The following is a 21,299-nucleotide window of genomic DNA, read 5'->3' as shown; positions in this document are numbered from 1 at the left end:
CTCCCAGGAAAAATACACATAAGCACAGTTTCTGGGCATTCACATATACTTGAACTCTAGGTTTTAAAATTTCCTTATGTAGAATCAGAGGAGAACTTAAGACCAGACCTTTGAGGAACATCAGCATTTAAGGGGTAGACAAAAGACAAGCCCATGAACAACATTAAAGGGTGGTTGGAAATCAAGGGAAAAAAGTGTTTCAGGGAAGGAGTAATGAACAATGTCAAGACAAGAGAGAAAGACCTAAAAAAGTATCTTGTTGGTATTGGCAGTTAGGTTACTGATGACTTTAGCCAGAGAAGCTTCAGTAGTGAGTTGAAGGCCAAAGCTAGATTAGAATGGAATGAGAAATGAATAGGAGGTGAGGGAGTGAAACTGTTGAATGCAGATTGCTCTTTTCAGTAATTCTACTACAGGGGGGAAGGACAGGAAAAGCCAGAGTAGGAAAGGTCAGTGGAAGGATTTTTAGAAACGGGCAGACAATGGTGAGGAAGAGGACTAATCAGTGAGAAATGGACTAACCAATCAAACAAGGTCCTTGGAGGGATGAGAGTAAGAGCAGCTGTGGAGGGATGAGACTCTGAGATTGGAGGAGACTGATGGGTGAAGACAGAGACTAGATCTGTCTTGTTCCTCACTATATTTCTAGCACCTGGCATAATACTTGGCACCTAATCCATGTGTCATAAATAGTTGCACAAATGATTAAAGTTTGGATTGGAAAGATGAGGAAGGTGAAGGTAGTTTGATGCTTGATGAGAATGAAGGAAGGAGAGAGTGAGTCTTGAGATATAGGTGTTGGTTTGTAATAGTTTTGGGAAGAACTAGCCAAATACAATTTCAAAAAGGGATTCAAGACCCACTGACTTACATAAAACATGGTCTCTGCCCATGAGTAATAAACCGTATTGGGGAGGCAGCATGCATGCAGAAGGCTCTATAATAATGTTATTTCAGTGCAGATAAACAGTAAATGATATAAAAGCTGAGAGAATAGATAAGCCACTTCAAAATAATATAATTTAGAATTACTACTTGAAATGAGAAGTACCTGGATAAGAGTTTTGGTTTGGAAGAGGGGTGGGAGAAGATTTTTGAGGAAGAACCTGAGCCAGAAGCCTAATTGGGGAATGTCCTTTATCTGTCCTGACATCCAGCTGACTGGTGTTCCTGCCACTACATCGAATTGCAACTCTTCAAGGGATGTTTGTAAATTTTGACATTTTCATTGCTTCTTCCACCGTAGGATTTATGACCAGAGGAAAATTGATGAGAATGAAAACAATGGAGTACTCAAGAAATTCTGCCCTCATCACCTGGTAAGATTCATGAAGGGCCAGTGGCTCCAGGCTTCCCTGACTCAACCCCAAGCCTGCCCCCAAACTTGTTGGTATGGTGGGAAGAGCTTGGACTTTGGAGTCAGACACCTGGATTTGAATCCTGGCTCTACCACTTACCAGTTTTGTGATCTTGGGCAGTCACCTTACCTCTGTTAGCCTCAGTTTTCTTATTGACAAAATAGAGATACAGATAACTGCCTTGTACCATGATGGTAAGGCCTAATGAGATAATGTATATATGAAATGGCTAGCACACAGAAGACAACCAGTAGAAAGACCTCTCCCCCCGAGGTGGTCAAGTTTCATCAGTTGTACTCCTGTCTCTATCTCTCTGTCTATCTTCCTCTCTCTCTCTTTTTCTCTCTCTCTGTCTCTATCTCTATCTATCTATCTCTGGGAGAGGATATAGGGGAGTTTGAAGGAAAACCTGTTTCCTGAAGGTGGTATAACAAATGGGGGGGTGGGGCATCAGTCAGTATCTGCTCCTTATTGCAGGTGAACAGTGAGTCCAAAGCAAACATCACCTGTCTTGTGTACAGCCACGACGGCACAGGTACGTGAGCAGGGCCCAGCTCCTAGGCTGGCATGCCCCCTCTGTCTAGGGAGCTGCTGAGCCAGTGAGGCATGTGCCCTCCGGTGCTCACCACTGTGCTATAGCTCCGAGTGGAGCAGCTGGGGAGTAGTTGCTGATGGTGAGCACACAGCGGGAGGATGCAGCAGATGACCCTTGGAGAGGCCAGGCACTTGCAGAATGCTGCAGATGATATTTAGCAGGGCTTGTCCTAAAGCCCAGGCTGTTTGGTTGAGCAGGTTCTTACGCCTTTGACTCATTCCTGAATTAATGGGTATGATCTTCCTGGGCATTCTGCTACCCCTGGGTTGGCAGCATGTTCCTAGTCTACCCTAGACACCTGAAGTGCCTGCTGTTCCAACTGAGTAAGATGGGTACTATACCTGGGTATTAGGAGGGGGCACTACTGGCAAGAAGCCCCACCCCAACCCCCAACTCCTGGTCCTAGCTTTTTTCAGCCTTTGCCTTCACTGCTGTGTGCTTGTTCTTGGCAGAGCTCCTGGCCAGTTACAATGATGAAGACATTTACCTCTTCAACTCCTCTCACAGTGATGGGGCCCAGTATATTAAGAGATATAAGGGCCACAGAAATAACGCCACAGGTGAGACTGTCTTTCTAGGTTTCTGTACCCCAAGTCTGTTGGTTTGAAGAACCACAGTATCTCATGCAGGTTGTGCAAATAAGAGCTACCTAAAGGAGTAGGCCATCTGTCACCAAGTGACAACAAGCCTAATTGGGCTGGAGTTTTCATAGGCCCTCCTGTGCTAGAGGAGAGAGGGCTCAGGAGCATCTCTCACCACTACAGTGATGTTACTTGGTCTGGGTGTAAGGAGACTCGACTGACTATATTTTTCTTATGATTTCAGGTAGCTTCAGGATTAAAAGACGTATTAGGGAGTTTGGGAAAGCCCTCCTTAGTTAGTGGTACTGAATTGCCTAAAATAGGGGGGTGAGCTTGTACTTACAGGGAAGAGGAGGGAATAATTCTTTTGAATGAGGCAGAAGAGGAGAAATGGTGATAGCACCTCACCCAAGTTTGCAGTGACGATTGGCCTTTTTTGTTCTGTCTGTGGTTCCCAAACTTTGCTGTACAATGAAGTCACCTGACAATCTTTTAAAGATACTGAAGCCTGGCTTCCATACCCATCCATTCTGACTTAATTGGTATGGGGTGCATGTTGATTAGGATTTTTAAAAAGCTCCCTTTGATTCTAATGTACAGAAAAGTTGGAATCACTGCTCTTTGTTGTTATTAGTGCTCCTATCAGATGTCTGTCATAATGTTGACTGGGGAGAGCAGTTAGTTTTCCTTTTTTCTCTCGAGCTGGTGAGAGGAGAGGGAAAAACCTGTACTTGGATCTTAGTCCTTGGGCATACAGAAGGAAGTATTCCAGTCTCATGATTGGTATGGAACTGGATGTAGCTGTTGGGACTCCTGGTTTCTCTTACTAATTTCAGGGGGAACCCTGTTGTTCAGTCTTGGTAACACGCACAGTTCAGGTGCTTCTTACAGGCAATTGTGGCATATACCTTCATCAGTCTTAGGTCACCTAATGACCCAGGAAGCATTGACAAGGTACCAGTGAAGCACACATACCAAGGGTAATCCTAGGGCATAGGACAGTGCTGCCTAGGAGTGGGCAGAGCTGGGCCATTCAGGTTGGGACAGGTGAGGCATTAGTGAGGCCTGTGGTTGCTCCGTAGGGTGCAAACTAATGAGACTGAGGCTGTTGCTAAGGACTGCAAACTCCTCAGCTCTATGGACCTCTTTAGGAGGATATAAATAGTCTCTGGAACTGGTATGATTCTTATTCTGTCTATTATACATGCATAATCCCTTAATTTGTTTTGTGAAAGTGAAAGAAATTCTTTGGCTCTTAGCCGATTTAGATTTGTGAATAACTAAATTTCCTGTGAGGTAAATATATGTCGGCCTGATGCCAATTCTCATGTGGTTTATTGCTTCATTTGTCATTTCAGTAAAAGGCGTCAATTTCTATGGCCCCAAGAGTGAGTTTGTGGTGAGCGGTAGTGACTGCGGGCACATCTTCCTCTGGGAGAAATCATCCTGCCAGATCATTCAGTTCATGGAGGGGGACAAGGGAGGCGTGGTGAGTATGGTGTGCTGGGCTGGCTGGCTCTCTACTCCCTCCAGTCATTAAGGTAGGCTTTAGCAGGGCCACTGAATTCTCACTCTGACAATGTAATACCACGTCTTAGAGGTCTAGCCAGCTAAATAAAAAGACAGTATAGTCTGGGGGTGCTGAGGTTTTAATGGAATATTTTCTTCCCTTTCCTGTCTTCTGCCCCTCTACAGCACGGTTTATTAAGAGGAGAAAGGGATTTTAGGGAAGAACCTCTGGCCTGAGTGAGGTATCTTTAGGCATGGACCTTTTCCAAAACAAAAGCATTAGCGTTCAGGGCACACCATCCTACACACTGTAGTAGGTAGCTAAGTAGTGACCTTGAATAGATCCTGGATTAGCGGATACAAGCTAGAAGGAGCATTTTTTCTGATAGTTGGGAAAATCAGAATATGGTCTATATATTGATACAAACACACATAATATGTATGCATATATAGGAAGAGAGAAACATGCTCACCCCCGCGACCATTTTTCTTGTTGTTTGACTGCTATACAACCCATGATCATATCATAGTCTGCCTGTCCTTTGAGTTCTGCAGACAGCCTCCATAGAGATAGGGCAAAAAGGAAGCCTGAGGATCGTGAGTTGGGGAGTGAAAGGTGGTCAGCTCTTAGGATGTATCTAGCTAACCATAAATTTTTTTGTTTTTTCTTTTTTGAGACCTAGAGTCAAGAAGGATTCAGTAGCTTTCTATTACAAGGTTTTCAGACTGCAGAAGATAAGAAAGAGGCAGTTTGGGCAACTGCATTTTACTGACTACCCAAGACAGTCCTGTTAAGAGCTTCTAAGGGATGGCTGAGATGCTTGCTTATTCTTTCTTCCTTTTCATTCCTCTTAAGCTGTGGGGAGCTACAAAGAACCCAGCCATCTCTTGATGAGGTTTATCCAGAGTGGTTTTAGAGTTTAGAATGGTTCATTGCAGTTGGGATCCCGTTTCTTCTTGTGTGTCTCTTATCCTGGTGTGAGGCTATTTCAGACTTTCTTCTGGTTTCCTCTAAATTTTGGGGACCTGGGGCCAGTATAGACCCAAAGCTTCTATGGCTTGAATATAAGTGGAGAAGAGTCTAGAACTTGAAGGTGTGTCTCACTGTTGCCTGCTTCATTTCCTACTTTTCCATAGGTCTTCTTCTATCATCTGTAGTGAACAAACCGAAAACACTGGAGTCTTAATGAGAATTCGGCAGTAGGCATGTAGTCATAAGAAAGTCAAAAGGGGCCAGTGAATCTTTTATTGATCATAAACTATTGTCTTTCATTCCATTCTAGAGAGATGCAGGGCTGAATGCCCTCCCCCAGGCCAGCACTTGTCTGTGGTCCAGAATCACTCTACAGGCCAATCTCCTTTCAGCTTAGCCGGTGTCAGGGTTTGATGATTAATCCAGGTGCTCAGGTTGGGAGGGCGTTTGCGTAGGATGGGTGGGCCCCAGGCCTGAGTTTTAGTGGTCATAAGAGTGAGGTACTAGAACAAGAGGTATAAAGACTGCACCCTGCAGCGAGATTCCTGGCTTGTTCTTGCCTCTGTGTAAGCTGAATGATCTATGTGGTCCTCACTTGGCTCCTTCTGATTTTTTGTGCTAACCTCCCAGCAGTGGGGTCACCAGCGCCAGCCCGAATGCAGACTATATCATTAAGTAGACTATTAGAACCAGAAGGGATCTTTGAAATTCTCATCCACCTTGCCCAGGTATCTCAGTTCTGTTTTTGGCTCAAACTCTAGTCCTTCCACTGTTTGCATTCGGGGCAAGGGTGGGGGATGATGTCAAAGGACAATCCTTAGTCTCCCGAAAGCACTTTGCTCCTTTATCCCATCACCTGCATCCCTCAGCCCAGTCATCTAAGGCCAGAGCTCTTTTCTCTGCTCAGGCATTACTGACAGGATAAGTCCTGGCATGCAGACAGGTCGGGTGAAGTGACCAGGTATTCTGGCCCAGAAGCTCTCTGTTGGCTTCCCCTGCAAGCTCCAACTCAGGTACTATATGTAACTTACTCTCTTGCCATTGGCTTTGTCCTTAGTCTTAAGTTCCAAGGAATTTCTCCCCTGTGCCTTTTTATTTTGCTGACTTGTCAAGCACAGCTAGGTCAGAGTTTAGAAGGGTAGCAAGGGCTTATCTGGAGATGAATGAACGAGTTCAAGTTTGTATGTGTTAAGTTGTCACATATCTTTTGATAATATTTTCTGGCAATGGAGTTTTTCTCCCTAGTGCCACCTCTGCTCCAGATGCTGGAACCTCTTCCACACTGCCTAAAAGAGCCCAAATATAAACTTTGTAATGAGCTGATATGTGGAATAAAAGAAGAAAGAAGGGATATGTGGTTTCTGCTTTACTCTTAGACTCAGGCTTAGCTTCAGTGTTTTCTGAGAATTTATTTGTAAAATGGAAGACAAAGAAGATTGGAAGTCTGTATGTCAGTTTTATTTTCCATGCTGACCCTGGCTTCCCATCAGCTGCTCTCTGCATGTGCAGGCGAGGCAGAGAAGGTTGGTCCAGAGAGAACTAAGAGGCTGTTTGCCAGGGGTTGTCTCCTTGGACTGTACTGCAGCTGCAAGACGGGGTGGGGTGGGGTGAGGTGAGGAGTGGCTAGGACCACACCTTCTTCCTTCTGGATGCTTTTGCCATCTATTCCTCATCTGACTAAAAGCCCAAAAATGCTTTAGCAGCTAGATCTGGGACCAGCTCTTCCGGTGGGGGTGGTAGCTGCCCTGCTCTGCCAGGAAGGCTGATGTTTCCAAGTCAGACAGCAGGGGGCATGGGTGCCTTTGGAAAGAAGGAGGCTGCCTAAGCCAGAAGGCCTTTGCCTCGGCTGCTGTAGTTCATTCCTCCTGCTCGGTGAATATATCCGGAGGGTGGCTGAGCTTGAGGCTGTGGGTGCCCAAGGAAGCTGCCTCACTGTGCCGTGCTGTCCTATAGCTGAGCCTGTTGTGCTTTCATGGCAGGCAGCAGAATGCTGTCTCCTGGGGTGTGCGGGGTTCTCAAGCAGATATGTGTCTCCACTACCCTACTATGTTTCAGGCTCAGCCTCTTCCCAGCCTGTGCCTTCTTCCAGTTCTTATAAACAGTGGAATGTAATTGTTCTCTGAGTCTTCTCTGGGGGCTCAGCAGCAGCTGCTGCTTTCTTCATTTTTAAAAATGTATTTGCCACTTGGTGAAAGCCACTGAGATGTTTTTTTCCAGACTGGGGCAAGTTGGAGCTTTGGAAGCCGGAGAGAATGAGGTCATCTGAACCTCACTGCCTTTTTGTGAAGCCAGCAGTATGCTTGGCCAGTCACCCGCCCACCCCTAGAGCTATATCTCAGGATGAGGCCACCCCTACCTAAACCTAGGAAGTGAGAGATAGGCCTGGTCTTACATCCAGTCTGTGTCCAGTGTTTCTTTCACCCCGAGGGCCCTTTAGCCTAGGCTTATGATGGGTGGGCCTGTCTTCCCAGCAGCTGTCTTAACTTTTATCAGGGACAGTTGTTTGGTTCAAGGTGAGTAGTGGTTTTTAAACCGTATTGCCACATACCCCTGAGCCTATGTTTTCCTTTACTCCTGACCAGGTAAACTGTCTTGAGCCCCACCCTCATCTGCCTGTGCTGGCAACCAGTGGCCTAGACCATGATGTCAAGATCTGGGCACCCACAGCTGAAACTTCCACTGAACTTACAGGGTTAAAGGATGTAAGTAGCTGACTATAGATTTCTTCTTTCTGCTTATCCACATACTGTTAGGAGTTTTCTTTGTCATAGGAAGGAATAACTTGCTGTACAGTTCTTTAAAGGCACTGCTCTAACACCCTCCCCCACATTCCTGTCATTGCCTCTCTAGGAACAGTCCCAGTCCAGGGGTCCAGGGTGCAGCTTCGAAGTGCATCTAGTTCATGGTAGAGGGGACATCTTTAGGAAGAATCATCCCATCTTCTCAGTGGATGAACCTGGGGCATCCTTTCTTAGTCGAATCTAGCGATACTCCAGCTCAGTAGTTTCTAAGGGAAGATTTTACTGGGCTAGAACGCCAGCCTTTTCTGATCAGGTCCAGGGTTCCTATTCATTACCCACTTCCCCAACCCTTTTTGGTTCCAGGTGATTAAGAAGAACAAGCGGGAACGGGATGAAGATAGCTTACACCACACCGACCTATTTGATAGCCACATGCTCTGGTTCCTCATGCATCACCTGAGACAAAGACGCCATCACCGGGTAAGCTGGAGTGGGAAGTGAGCTCCCAAGGGCAGTGACCCTCTCAAGAGGGTAAAATGTTCCAGGGCATACTTCTCGCTGCTTTAGGAGGAATCAGGTGGAGTTAGTTGGGTTTCCTGTCCATTATTCCCCATCCCCATCAGAGCTTTGATGTAGCCTTGGAAGAGCCACTAGCAGAAATAGGTGGTGTCTGCTTTGTGTTCTCCATCACCACGCATGCACAGGGTTGTCTTCAAAAAGGCAAAGGCATGAGGGTGGGGCAGGAGCTGAGAAGAAATAAGTCGTCTCAGGTGTCTTCTGTTTTTTCTCTTGTGACACAAGAGGCCTAGGGCAGGGGTTAGCAAACTGTGGCAGTTTGGGCAAGTGCCTGCTTTTTGTAAATAAAGTTTTATTAGACTACAGCCACACCCATTCATTTATGTGTTGTCTGGCTGCTTTCATGCTACAACAGCAGAGTTGAATAGTTGTGACAGAGATACGGCCCATGAGTCTAAAATATTTACTGTCTGGCCCTTTAAGAAAAATTCTGCCGACCCCTGGCCTAGAGCATGTAAATTATAGCTAAGACCTAACAGGCTTGTCCTTGTTCCAGGGAAATTACTAATAAGCCTTTCCCATCCTACAGCGCTGGCGAGAACCTGGGGTTGGGGCCACAGACGCAGACTCGGATGAGTCTCCCAGCTCCTCAGATACATCGGACGAGGAGGAGGGCCCTGACCGGGTGCAGTGCATGCCATCCTGAGGCCTCGTACCCAGGAGGGGCAGGCTGGGGCTGCCAACCCGATCCTGCCTGGGCAGCCCTTTCCTGTCCCAGGCTCTAACATTCAGCAGAAACGCACTTTGGACTTTTTTGCTTTAGATTTAAAAAAAAAAAAAAGAAAAGAAAAGAAAAAAAAAAAGACATCCCAGGAGGACAAGCCAGAGGGGAGCAAACCTACAGAGCATCTAGAAGTGGGAATTGAGCCCTGGAATGGGGTTCCATGGAGAGGTGCATAGGACTTGGCAGAAATGGCCTCTCCCCAAAGCCTTTTTTTTTTGGGAGGGGGGAGCCTATTTTGTTAACTGGTTTGGGGTAGGGAATGGGGTTTCCTTTTCTTTGATCTCCCTTGTTTCTTGGGTGGGGGGTGGGGGGATAACTGGCTGTTCAGTACCAAGGGGCCAGACTGGGGGTGGTAGAAATGCCACTCTCTCTTTGGTTTAGGTTTTTGACTTTATTTTCTTTATTTTTTAAAATTCTATGACAGTTGCATTGTTTTTTCTTCCCCCTGAGCAACCAACCCCATCCCAGGATCCTGTTTTTCTGGGGAGTCCTTAGAGCCCCTAACCATCCCACACTCTTCACTTTCTTTTCCACCCCATTCATTCTCTGTACTTATCACAGTGTTTTGCACTTGATTATGTATCCTTCACTCTCTTCTCTTCATCCCATCACCCCCTCAGTAGGTCTGGTGAGGGAGGTTGGGGGGAGGTGGGAGGAGGGACAGAAGTGGAAGAATAGGAAGGTGGTTACCTCTTCTGTTACTTAAAAAAAAAAAAGTTGTTTGGTGGCAGCAATCTCCCTGTCCCTATCACTGTTAGAGGCCTAATTTTATATCTATAAATATATTAAAAAGCAAGTCAAAATTGGATGTATCATGTTAAAATTATTGTTGAAGTTTAAATACCTATATATTCTCTATGACTGCAATAAAGGGACTTACAGGAGAGAGTGAGTGAGAGTAATGATGTGGAGGTATCACCTGGGGTCAGCCTATCCTCTATGCACGGCTACTGGAGATTAGGGCTTAACCCTTATGTTTTAGGAGGCTCAAGAATGGAAGGATCCTGAATTCTGCCCTTTCCTGCTTTCCTACCATGGTTTCAGCGTTGGGAAGCCCCTTTCATCTCTTTGCTCCAGATATCCTACCTCTGCTTAAGTCTTGTGGGGGTTCCCAGGATGGCTCTGCTAACCAGAGACTGGCTCATCTTCAAAACTTGACTGAACTGTGACTTCAGGAAGGGTTCTGCCACTGCAGACCGTCTCTCCTAATACTGTGTGTGACAGAAGACACACTCACTCTTACCTTTAGCTGCTTGATTCTTTAAACTATCCAACTCCACACCAACTCCCTTCCTAATGGAAGAGTATAGGGAAAGACCTCCTGGGTTTGACTTTATACCTTGTCCACCTTCTCCTGTCTTGGGATTGAAGGACAAGTCATTAATCTAAGGATTGAGTAAGGTGGCTGGGGCTCAGACACCTATTGTATCACTGGTCACTAATTATCAAAGTCCCAGTTGCATTCTTGCCCTTAGATGCTTTTGTTGCTATTTCTTTGCCCCCAACCAGGAATTCTGCATCCTGGGACAGTCAGATTCTACTAGAACAGGCCAGGAAGGAAGGGAGGAGTGAAAGGGTGGAATTCCCAGATACTCCTTCCTCCTGCCCCTTTTCCTAGCAGCTCTCAGACCAGATGTTAGCTGCTGTACTTCCTCCCTGAGGTAGTGAATGTGTGGTGACTGTGAGTGGTCTGTGTTCTTATCGCTGGTGGGGTGATGGAGTGGGCTGAAACCATGCACTCTGGAATTTGTTGTGTATTTTCTCTCAGTAAAGCGTTTTTTTTTTTCCCCCCCTGACTGCTGCTGTGTGTGTGATATGTGAGCCATGCATTCATGATGGGCTATTTTTGTTCCTTTCAGTATAGGTGCCTGGCCCTGGTCTTATTACAATTTTAGGAAGTCCAGTCTGGGATATCCATGTTTCCAGTGTTTGGGCTCCAGTGGGAGACTATGGAAGTGGAATAGGCCCCACAGTTCAGTGATACTTAGAAAATGAGAGAGGGCAGAGATCCTACTAGGGGTATTTTCCTGGCCTCTTCCAGGCTGCAGTTAAGGATTTGGGGGTAAATTTTGCTCTCCTTCCCCAGTCATCCAAAGGCTTAAAAATCCTGGTCATTCACACAAATTTAGAATCAGTTAGGTACAGTACAATCAATCACCTTTATTCCAGGGTTAGAACAAGGCCGTGCACACTGCAGACAGAGGAGCACAGGATAGGGGCAATCTCACAGCAGTATAGGGGGCGGGAGGGCAGGTTAGTCGTTTTAGATTATTTTGCCTTACAGAGAAATTGCTAGACTCCGCTGAAAATGACCCTGTCTCCCTTCTCCCGTCTCATCCTCTTCTCTCTTCAAAGGAAGGCTCTTTATAATATATTCCCTCCCTCCACCCCCTTTCTTTCTCAGACTTGTTCTCACATAACATATCCTGGCTTGGAAGGATAATTCCTGCTCTTATCCCCCTCCCAATTCTACAAGTATCTCTCTCTCCTTGAGGGAGAAGCCAGACAGGACTGGGGAAACTTGGGAAGGTCCTTTAAGGCAAAACTGTGGAGTACTCGAGGTGTATGTGTTAAGGCAGGTGTCCGCAGCAGTGGCCAGAGGGGACAGGCAGGTTGGGCTGGGCTAGGCTAGGATTAGAGGGTGCTCTCCAACCAGTCTGGCTTCTTCCCTCTTCCAGTAGCCAGCTCTCCCCTCCACTAAAGTTTTGCTCCCACATCCTAGAAGCTCCTAGCTTAAACTTTCTCTAAATAGCCTCTTGAGATTGCATGTGAATTTAAAGTTTAAAAAAGTTTTTTTTGTTTTGACTATGTAGCAATTTGACTCTGCCACTCCCTTCACTGTGGCATTCCCCTTCCACCCCCGTCCTGGCCTAGACAATAAGTTAATGCCAGACACCACAAAAAAGGGCAGACATGGCAGTGCGGGTTTAATATACATATATGTAGAATATATATGTACACACAGTTAGCACGGTCAGGGTGGGGATGGCTATCTTGGGACAGGCAGGAGGCTGGGGTCACTGTACTCTAGTGATTTGGCTAGGAGGGGTTCATAAGCCCAAGGTGCCAGGATATTGAGGGAGAGGGGTTACCGAGTCCCCTCCTGGACTGAATTGGGGATCGGTGCAACGGAAAACACTGTAGTTAGCTTCTTCCCTTCTTTCTGGCTTGGGGGAGAGGGGGTTCTAGATCATGGAGAGAGGGAAGGTTGCCTGCGATAACCACGTTGGGACTCTGTAAGTGGGAGCAGGATTGGAGTTAAAACCTAAGGATCTCGATTCCCCAACCTCCCTAGGCTCAGGGGACTCCTGTGCAACAGTCTGAGTAGGAATAAAGGAGTGGAACAGGGAACTCCTCTCTGCCTTCATCCCCACTCAGGCTCAGTGATGGGGTGTGTTCCCAGCACAGTCTCTCCAGAGCAGAGGTGGGTGGGGGGTATCTAATGCTGGGTTCTCCATGGGGTTTGAACTTTGGGGCCAGGGAAGGATCCAGTGATCCTCTCTCTTTAGGTCCCTGGCTCATACCCACCGTAGGCCCATGAGAGGGGAGCAAAAAGGGACCTGCTGGTGCCCAGGCCCTCCAACCTGAGGAACTACTGGAAACTGGACTCCTCAGCCAGTCCAGCTTTGGGGTACAAACACAAACTCTGGCTTTTCTTTGCCCCTTCCAGGTGGGGGTTGGGTAGCCTCTTCATCTTCCCTCTCACTGCTTTTCATTAGATTCACCCACCTCTCCCATGCCTCACTCCTACCTCGCCGCCTCATTGTAGGAAAATACAGGCCCTTTTCTGCTCCCACACTTTAGAGAGGTGGGGGAAGAGTGGAGGAAAGGGAAGTAGGAGGAATGTGCCCATTTCTATTTGCATAGAAATAGCCCCCAACCCCCCCTAGAGTGGGGAAACTGAGCTCCCCCACCCCCAGCCCCTGACCCCCATCCCCTCACAAGGAGGAGGAACTAGATGAGCTAGACACACAGACAGACAGCCAGAGCGTGCGCACACGCACACACACGCGCACAGTAAGGGGGTTAGGACCAGGTTAGTAAGTGGGTAGATGGGGGGGGATGCCCTTGTCCCCTCCCCTGGAGGATGGGGGAAGAGAATGGTCTGATGAAGGTCCAACCTTCCTCCTCTTCCTCCCCCTTGCTCAGGCTTTCTTCGGTGGAGGAGCCAATTTGATGATCTCTTCCTCAGAGGGCTGCCGGATAATGTCTGGGGGCAAAAAGGGATGTGTCCAGGGACAGAAGTCACGGGAGGCAGTAGGCAGGCTAACTGATCATAAGCCTCTGTTCTCCCAGAATTCAAGTATTCCACAGATAATCCATGGGAGGGGCAGAGGTACATATTAAAGGCATGGCCTCTTACCTTTGTACTTCTTGGCACTGGGGATACGGGTTAGCTTGGTGTCCAGCTCATCTTCCTCAGAGATCTTCAGAACACGGGTTCTGTAGTCAACCACCATAGTGAGTAGGTCAGGACGGCGGGAGATCTCAAAGATGTGCTCGATATAAGAGAGGTTGTCTGGAGGAAGGCAGGAGACTGAGGATCAGAGCTGCTGTAGAGGTCAGCTTCCCCTACACTGCTGGATTAGGCTTCAGGAACCAAGCCTGAGTTGCTCACATTGGTTACTGGAGGAGGCAACACTGGAAGAAGAGGGGCAGCTAAGCCAGGAAAAGAAAGCTAAAGCACCAAAAGACAGTAGAGAACTCTTCTCAGGAAGGGCAGATCATTGATGAGTGAAGTTTCTAGATTACAGATTTAGAATGAGGGATTTAGGTTAAATACCAGGCTCCACACTGAGTGGAGGGGAGAAGAGAAAAATTAACCGGGCTTCCAAATACCCAACATCCACCCTGTCCGTCTTTCACTTTTCCTCCAAGCAAGCATCAGAATTTCCCAGCAGCACATGTAGGACCAGAAGGGTGGGATCTGTAGACAACCCAGGAGAGATTCTGGGCCTAGTGGGAAGGGTAATTCTGAATGAGAAGGCACAGACATGACCAGAGGGATGATGTCCATGGGTTGGCCAGTTGTAGGAGATTGCGGATGCCTTCTTGCCTGGCTCCTCCCCTCTACTGCAGTAGTCCCCTAAGTCAGCGGTCCCCAACCTTTTTAGCACCAGGGACCGGTTCCGTGGAAGACAATTTTTCCATGGACAGGGTGGGCGGGGGTGGGATGGTTCAAGCTGTAATTCGAGCAATGGGGAGCGAGCGGTAGATGAAGCTTCGCTCACTCGCGCCCACTCCTCACCTCTTGCTGTGTGGCCCGGTTCCTAACAGGACCGCTAGGGACCCCTGTCCTAAGTGTAGCATGTCCTCCTTCAGCCTCCCTCCCTTCATTCCATGCTACAGATTAGTATCTCTGAAGCACCCTCAGGTCACTCATCTCACCTATCAAATACCCTGTCACTCAAGGCCCTCCACATCACAGTCTTAACTTACCTTTCCAGCCACTTCTAAACATGCTATGTTCCTCTGCCTAGCATGTCCTCCTTTGGATCCTGCCTTTGAAATCCCACTTGCCCTTCAGGGCCATCTTAAATACCAGTTCCTCCCCAAAGCCCTTTCCAGAGCAATGGTCTCTAAAAGTGAATAAGAAAATGTTAGAACTTGTGGTTTTAAGTTTTATCACCTTTAAGTCCTATTTTAATGTTTTATTATATATATGATAATAGCACAGTAGGATCTGAGTAACATTTTTTGCTGAATAATATTTTTACTGAGAAGGGCACCATGAAGAATGTAAAGACCACTGCCCTAGAGCCCCTCTACTCTCTTAGGGCACCCCTCTTATCCTGCCTTGTCAAAAAGGAGTGCACTTTGTATAGGAGCTCTGAGCTCATTTCTATTTGCTGAATGAACTGAGCCTGAACGGCTGATGGTAGGATGCGTGTGTCCCCCTCCCCCACCTTTGTCCAGCTTGTTGTGGCTCTCCAGGAAGCTAAACCAGGCACTGCCAGTAGTGATCTCCTCGCTCTTCTCACTGGGGATGTCCTCCTTGCAGGCTGACTTGAGCTGTTCCAGATCTTCAAGGGTGATGTTGTTGGTCAGGTCCTGGAGGAGGGTCCCGTACTCGGCCATGACTGGGGTTGGGGGGAACAAAGGGAGAGGAGGCTGAGCTTGAGGTTCACGGTTTGGTTCACTCACTGGCACTACCCACCTCTCCTCTACCCTACCAGGCAAGTGCCTGGAACACAGAGGTTGGGGAGGCTAGGACTGGAGGGAGAAAAGGAAGACCTAAGGGAGGTAGGAGTAGACAGGAAGAAACTAGGAAGCTAGAGGCCAGGCTGGAGTCTAGAGTGAAAAGTCACACCTCCTTCTCCCCACCATCTTTTTTCTTCCTTTTCCCCCCTCTAACAGTAACCCTGGCAACAGCTCCCCGACTGAGGAGGCGGTTACCATAGCAACCTGCTCCCGACTTTCTCACCCGCTGTCTCCAAGTCCCCCCCAGAATCGCCCCACCCACCTGCAACCCTTCCCCCTGTCAAACAAAACAAAACACACCAAAACGACCAGGGAGAGGCTTGCTGTGGCAGTGAGAAGCTAAAAAGAAGGGGCTGGGGGAGGTTGATTGGAGCTCATGTTCTAGCTTCCATTCTTTCCCAGAAGCAAAGGGGGTCCCTCACTTCAACTCCCCACCACCCCACTAATGACTCATTTTGGATAGATGCCTAGTTGCCTGGTCAAATGGTCCCCTGGCCCCTCCATGCTCAGCCCTGTATTCAGTCATTAGGTCTCGGGATGGGGGTGGGGAGGGTGAAGCAATGGGCTACCCCCACCTTTGTGGAGCCCATTTTCTCCCTTGATTGCTGCTGGGCCTCTACACAGCCCTTTCTCCTAGCCTTTGTGCTATGCCTACAGCCCCCGCGCCCGAGAATACCAAGCGGCTGGCTCTGGCCCCCTGCCCAGTTCCCAGGCTGGCTGGGTGGCAGGGAGAAGGGGTTCAGATGCAGCTTTGGGAAAGTCTGGCAGGAAGGGGGCTGCCACTTCTGCTTGCATCAACATCCCACTGGCACTACCTTCAGCGTGACCTCCCACAGGGGGCTGGGCGAGGCTGGATCTCATCTAGGCCTTCACCCCATCCCTCTTCTATGAAGATTTTTAGGTGAAAAAGGAGAGGACATTCAAGGCCCTCCTTCCCCTAAGACAGGGACTGTGGCTAAGACAGGAAGAAAGAAGGTCAGACCTTAGAATGAACTTTCTGGATTTGATAAAATGTGAAACTCTAGTGGTGAGTTTTAAAAAGGGGCTTTTTCCCCCCACAATGACTATATATTTCTTTTATAATTAAAAAGTAAAGCATTTTAAAAAGTAAATTATGGCATAAACACTCTGTGGCTAGACTAAGGGGTGGGGCAAGGAGCTAGATGACCTTGTACTTGACTGAGACTGCCCACAAATCACCCCAACAATGGGCTGGGAATATAGCAGAAAGGGACTAGTTGACACACCCCATATTCCTTATTTCCACCTACATGCAGGGAAACTGAGGGAGAGAAGCATGCACCCAGGAGGCCCCATTCCCAGCCCCCTACTTGGACCAGAACAAACAAGCCTCCCTTGGTGGCAGGCACTGTGACACAAACACACAATAAGCCAGGCAGCAGGGCCAGCATGAGCCCCACGAGAAACAGGCACTTATACACATGCTCACTTGCACACCCAGGTGCAACCAGACAGAGGGCCCAGCGGTGGCCCTGCCAGGCTGGGCCAGAAACAATGCTCTCTGACTGTCAGCACCAGGAACCGTCTCGCCTTGAAATCTAGGTCACAGCAGCAGGCTCTGGAGCTCAGCACCCCCCCCCCACCCCGCTCCACTGATAATCCAAGGACAGAAAAGGGGGGGGGTAGACAAGGGGAATGATGGGGACAGGGTTCAGAGATGGGGATGATAATGGAGGTGGGGTGTGAAGAGAGCTGAAGAGAAAAGGGCAGCGTGGGAAGGAGGCAAGATGCCCTCAAGAAGGCTGCCCCAGTCGAGGAGACCCTGCGACCAAGCCCTTAGCTGGAAAATGGGACAGACTTTAGGACCATAGTGCCCTGCTTTCACATAGAAGAAGAGTTTGTAAATACAGAGATCCTGTGGGAGGAGAGAGAGAGAGAGAGAGAGAGAGTGTGTGAGTGTGTGTGTGTGTGTGTGTATCTCCTGGGAGGAGTTAAGATTTAGGACTCTGAATTGAAAACACAGACTTACAGGGGAGGTGGGCGGGAAGGGATTAAAGTGTATTAGACACCCACCCACAAAGGCTGGGGGCGGTGAGTAGGAGCTTTCTGTGAGAGTGAAACAGATACAAGGAGGCCCCTAAGAGAAATGGGGGTGGGAACGTGTGTGTGCCAGAATCCTCTGTATGGATGCTGATCCCTGGGTGTGGGCACAGGTACAGGGAGGAGGCAGTGCTGGTATCTGTGGGTGTGTTTGGATGTTCTGGTAATGGATGTGTATGTGCCAGCACTGGATGTGTGGCTTTGAGTGTATGTGGTCTGTGTGTATGTGTCTGACCCGCTAAGAGTATGTGTAAGAAGGCAGATAATCACAGGCTCACATCCAGAGAAAAGAGGAAGGGTAAGGGGAGCCTAGAGAGTGGAGGAAGAGAACTGGTGTTGGGAGAGGGAAAGAGACTGAGCCTGCAAATGAGGAATCCTTGAGGCGGGGGAGGGGCACAGGGAGCACACAGAGTCCGCGAAGAGAAGGCTGCAGCCTCAGCTCAGTGGTTACCATGGCAACCTCAGTTCTGGGTGCCCCCCCCCCCATTCAGTTGTCAGGACAATGACACCACTGGATAGGAGGGATGTGGGGAGTGGTGAGTAAGAAGAGAGAGAAGGGATAGGAGAAGGGCCGGGTAGGGGTGCAGGGAAAGGCAGCCTAGCGTCCTGCCTCCCTGGAGAGATCCCATTTGCCCAGGCCTGGGTGTGGCAGCAGGGGCAAGGGCAGGGGAGTTTGGGGGAAATTTCCTTACTTGGTTCTCAAGCTTTCCTGGTCAACCATTGTCCAGTTGTAGTCTGGCCATGGCAGGTGGGGCTTGGCAGAAGCTTGGCTCCTTCACCCTCCATGTTGCTTTTCTCACCCAAGATTTAGAATTCCATAGGGCCTATAGAGAAGTCTCCTGCCCTCACAGCTCTGAAGAGTCCTCCTGACCTCTGGAACAGTGCAGAGGCTGCCCAGGGAACACCAGGCAGCCTGGGCGGAGGCCACTCTTGGGACAGGATACTTGGGCAGGAACCGGGAACCGGGGCTGAGGCTGCCAGGAAGTCAGTCCCCTTCCCTCCCAGATCATTCTGTGCTCTGCTCACCGCTTCCTCACACCTTCCTTCCTTCCTTCCTTCCTCACTCTCTTTCTGAGCTGGCCCCAGGTGGGGCCCTGACAAAAGTCAAACCAACTGAGGATGCTGAGGAAGAGGGGAAGGAGGTAAGGATTATATTCTGACCTTCTAGGGTAGTAGTTGGGAGCATGACAGTGGGTGCTCCATGGGCACTGGGGGAGGAAGGGGCGGGCCCTGGGAACACTTTGAGAGCCTAGCAGAATGGGATAACCACCTGTGGAGGAGGTGGTAGCACCAAGAGAATTTCTGTGCATTTGGACATGAATTTATGATTATCCTCTCCTCAGCATTTGGTTCCAAATCCTCAGTAAATTTAAGAAGCCTGAGGATCAGGAGGTGCTATTGCTCCCTCCCTCACATCGGCTGCAGCTGCCTAAGGCTGAGGGGAACTGCAAGGACCTGGAGATCCTGCGGTGGGCAGGAGGCGGCCTGTAGGCACTCAAGTCTGTCAGTCTCGTTGCCTGGGGTTTGGGGTGGGAGGGTGGTGATCACAGCAAAGCAGAGGGCTGGGGAGGGAGAGAGCAGGGTTCCTACTTTAAATTTTATCTGGGCCCCAAATTCAAGCAGTCCTATAGTTCATCCCTAATTATTTCTTTACTATCATACTCAACTGACTTCTTCCCATAGCTTCTGTTCAGCTTTCTGGGGGGAGGGTGGGGGGAGGATGCCTTTATTTCTGTAAAGTAGGAAGAAGAGGGTTCTAAGCCTCCAGAGTCAGCCTGGGAATGGGGGTGGGATAGGACACCTGGACCTCAAAATGTTCAGTCCAAGAAGCAAAATGGGTTACCCCTGGCTACAAAGACTGGGTTAAGCTTTAAGCCCTTAGTCAAGAGAAGAAGGATTGGACCCAGGATGAGAGCGTCAGAAGATACCTGGCATTGGATCAGGCCGGGCAGAGGAGAGGGAATGGGGTCTCTACTGCTCTCTACTCATCTGATTCTCTCTCTTCCTCCTTCTGTTTCTCCCCCATCTCTATCTCTTCCTCATCTATTACCTCTCTCTCTAGTCTTTCAGTCTCTCTTTTCCTCCTTTCCTTTCAATGGGCTTTCATCCCGTCCCACCTGGTGGTAGCCAAGAATACTTAGGACTCCTGGGTTCTGTGACTTGGTGGCCCTATTTCAGGACTCAGAGCTACTATACTAGCTATACTAGGAAGGAGTGAGTGTCCCTGCTATAAAGAGATAGAGTAAGTTTAGTGGGGAGGGGCCTGGATTGGTTGGCTGCGTACAGGTTGGTGATATCCACCATTGCACTGTGGTGGAGGCTCTGTGTGAAAGAGTGAGGGGATGGCATAGCAGGGTGTGACTCTGGTCCTCTTCTTCATGCATGACAACGCATGCACACATGATGGGCACAGGTGTCAGGGAAGTGAGGAAGTAGGCAACCAGGGCAGCTGGCAGCCTAGGGCATCTCTGGCAATTTCCCCAATGGAGTGTTTAACCACAAAGGGAAGAGCAATTAAAGCTAATCGCTCTGACAGCCTGGAGGCCAGACACAGAGAGAAACAAAACACACATATTCAGCATGTTTCCCCTAACTCCCAGTGGTCTCACCACCATCCTGCTTTCATCCTCCCTAATTTCTGAGCTTCTGTCGTCCATTCCCCAGCACTCTCCCCACTCATTTGACCATCTCTGACTCTCACTTCCTTCCCCTCCCCATTCCCTGACTGTAATCTCTGTCCCTCTGTGTCCCTCTCTTGATGTCTGTCTGCCTCTCACACACATTCCCCTCATTCTCTCTCTCTGACTTGGGCCTCCATCCTTGGCTGACTCATACTCATTCTTTCTTTTTCTCTCTCTCCCTTTCTTCCATCCCCCCTCCATCCCTTGGCCACTCAGATGCCCAGAAGCCAGGCACTCCTAGCACCCTAAGCTCCAACTGGACCCAGCAAGAGAGGCCACCAGCAACCCCTACCCTCATTACTCACCCAGATTCAAAGCACCAGGCTCACTCGCCCTCAAGATCCTGTCTCCCAGTCCTGGATTGAGACCAGGATTTTCTACCATGTTTTCTCACTGTTTTAAAGAGGGGCGATCTGAAGCCCAGGGCTGGGAGAAGATGTCCAGAAAATTAGGGTGGACTTGGGGACGGTGGCCCCCACTGAGCTGTCCTGTTAGACTGATATTCTGCCAGGAGACTTGCACATGGGAGACAGTGGGAGTGAGGTGGGAGCTTGGATGCGTAGTGCAGGGCCCTTTGTGATTTGCTGTGTGCAGTCGATGTGTGTAAGAGTCACATGGGTGTGTGTCACCGTGTGTGCTGGCGTGTCTCTTGTAGGTGTGTGTGTCCCTGTCAGTTTTGATACAGATTATATGAAATTAATTAGGGGCTTTACGTTAGCTACTTCTCTCCTGTACACCCCCCAGCTCCCGACTCCTTCCCTCCGGACAAGCCTTCGACAATCCCACCTCTACCCCAGGTGCAGAGGACTGGGTGAGGGCACGTGGTGCCAGCCGCCGGGTTTGAGCCCTCGGAGCAGGGGCGGCTGCCGGCGGAACTGAGGCAGGGCTGGGCCGGGAGACCGCCAGCCGAGGCGAGTCCGAAGCCAGAGAACGGGAGGGAGGGGCGGGAGCTGGCCCGGCCGAGCCGGCTGGGCGGGAAGCAGGCTCCATCCTAATCCCCAGGCCCCGGTCGGACTCCCAAACTGCTGGTCAGAGTGGAACGGGCGGCCGGAGCCACGCCGCCTCCAGCACACACCGCGCTCGGAGCGCACCGACAGAGACGGAGCCCGTGGGGCCTGACACGGAGCGGACCCCTCCGGGGCCCCCACGCTCCGCATCTGTCCCCAGGCGTCCCGGATCGACGCCCCTCCAAGCCCAGATGCCCAAATCTGCCCCTCCCCGCGACACTTCCCCTCTCGGCCCTCTCACCGCCTCCGGGGCTGAGCGCTCGGGGAGCGGGCACTCCGGCGTCCCCGGTTC

At 49.5% G+C, this 21,299-nt stretch overlaps 2 protein-coding genes across 13 annotated transcripts in view; one reads left to right on the top strand and one right to left on the bottom strand.

Moving 5' to 3' along the window:
- The window catches only part of DCAF8 (DDB1 and CUL4 associated factor 8), a 44,422-nt gene extending 33,569 nt beyond the window's left edge, over positions 1-10,853 (top strand). For all 11 annotated transcript variants that reach the window (XM_024750598.1, XM_024750543.1, XM_024750578.1 and 8 more), the window contains 7 exons: positions 1,247-1,319; positions 1,836-1,893; positions 2,406-2,513; positions 3,893-4,023; positions 7,599-7,718; positions 8,121-8,237; positions 8,863-10,853. In XM_024750598.1, the coding sequence (XP_024606366.1) occupies positions 1,247-1,319; positions 1,836-1,893; positions 2,406-2,513; positions 3,893-4,023; positions 7,599-7,718; positions 8,121-8,237; positions 8,863-8,979 (724 nt within the window). In that variant the 3' untranslated portion in view covers positions 8,980-10,853. The remainder of the gene's footprint in view (positions 1-1,246; positions 1,320-1,835; positions 1,894-2,405; positions 2,514-3,892; positions 4,024-7,598; positions 7,719-8,120; positions 8,238-8,862) is intronic.
- Positions 10,854-11,197: 344 nt separating this feature from the next.
- Positions 11,198-21,293, bottom strand: PEA15 (proliferation and apoptosis adaptor protein 15). 2 transcript variants are annotated; one of them, XM_024750639.1, is made up of 4 exons: positions 21,249-21,293; positions 14,964-15,137; positions 13,421-13,576; positions 11,198-13,267 (listed from the first exon to the last, which is right to left on the bottom strand). In XM_024750639.1, the coding sequence occupies exons 2-4, from the start codon at positions 15,133-15,135 to the stop codon at positions 13,203-13,205; spliced, it is 393 nt and encodes a 130-aa protein (XP_024606407.1). In that variant the 5' UTR covers positions 15,136-15,137; positions 21,249-21,293; the 3' UTR covers positions 11,198-13,202. The 2 variants fall into 2 exon arrangements, with proteins under 2 accessions (XP_024606407.1, XP_024606413.1); XM_024750645.1 differs by lacking the exon at positions 21,249-21,293 and adding an exon at positions 18,012-18,192.
- Positions 21,294-21,299: the final 6 nt, after the last annotated feature.

The sequence above is a fragment of the Neophocaena asiaeorientalis genome, unplaced genomic scaffold (assembly GCF_003031525.2).
Source record: "Neophocaena asiaeorientalis asiaeorientalis breed wild unplaced genomic scaffold, Neophocaena_asiaeorientalis_V1.1 scaffold315, whole genome shotgun sequence".
In the NCBI taxonomy this organism is placed as follows: Eukaryota; Metazoa; Chordata; class Mammalia; order Artiodactyla; family Phocoenidae; genus Neophocaena; species Neophocaena asiaeorientalis.
This window is presented reverse-complemented; position numbering and strand designations above follow the sequence as displayed.

Bases quoted from the DNA above. Each gene is read 5' to 3' on its own strand.
- PEA15 (XM_024750639.1), bottom strand. From the start codon at position 15,135: ATGGCCGAGTACGGGACCCTCCTCCAGGACCTGACCAACAACATCACC. The intron at 13,577-14,963 runs GTGGGGGAGGGG...GCCTTCCTCCAG, and splicing joins CCACAACAAGCTGGACAAAG to ACAACCTCTCTTATATCGAG. The intron at 13,268-13,420 runs GTAAGAGGCCAT...TTTTGCCCCCAG, and splicing joins CAGTGCCAAGAAGTACAAAG to ACATTATCCGGCAGCCCTCT.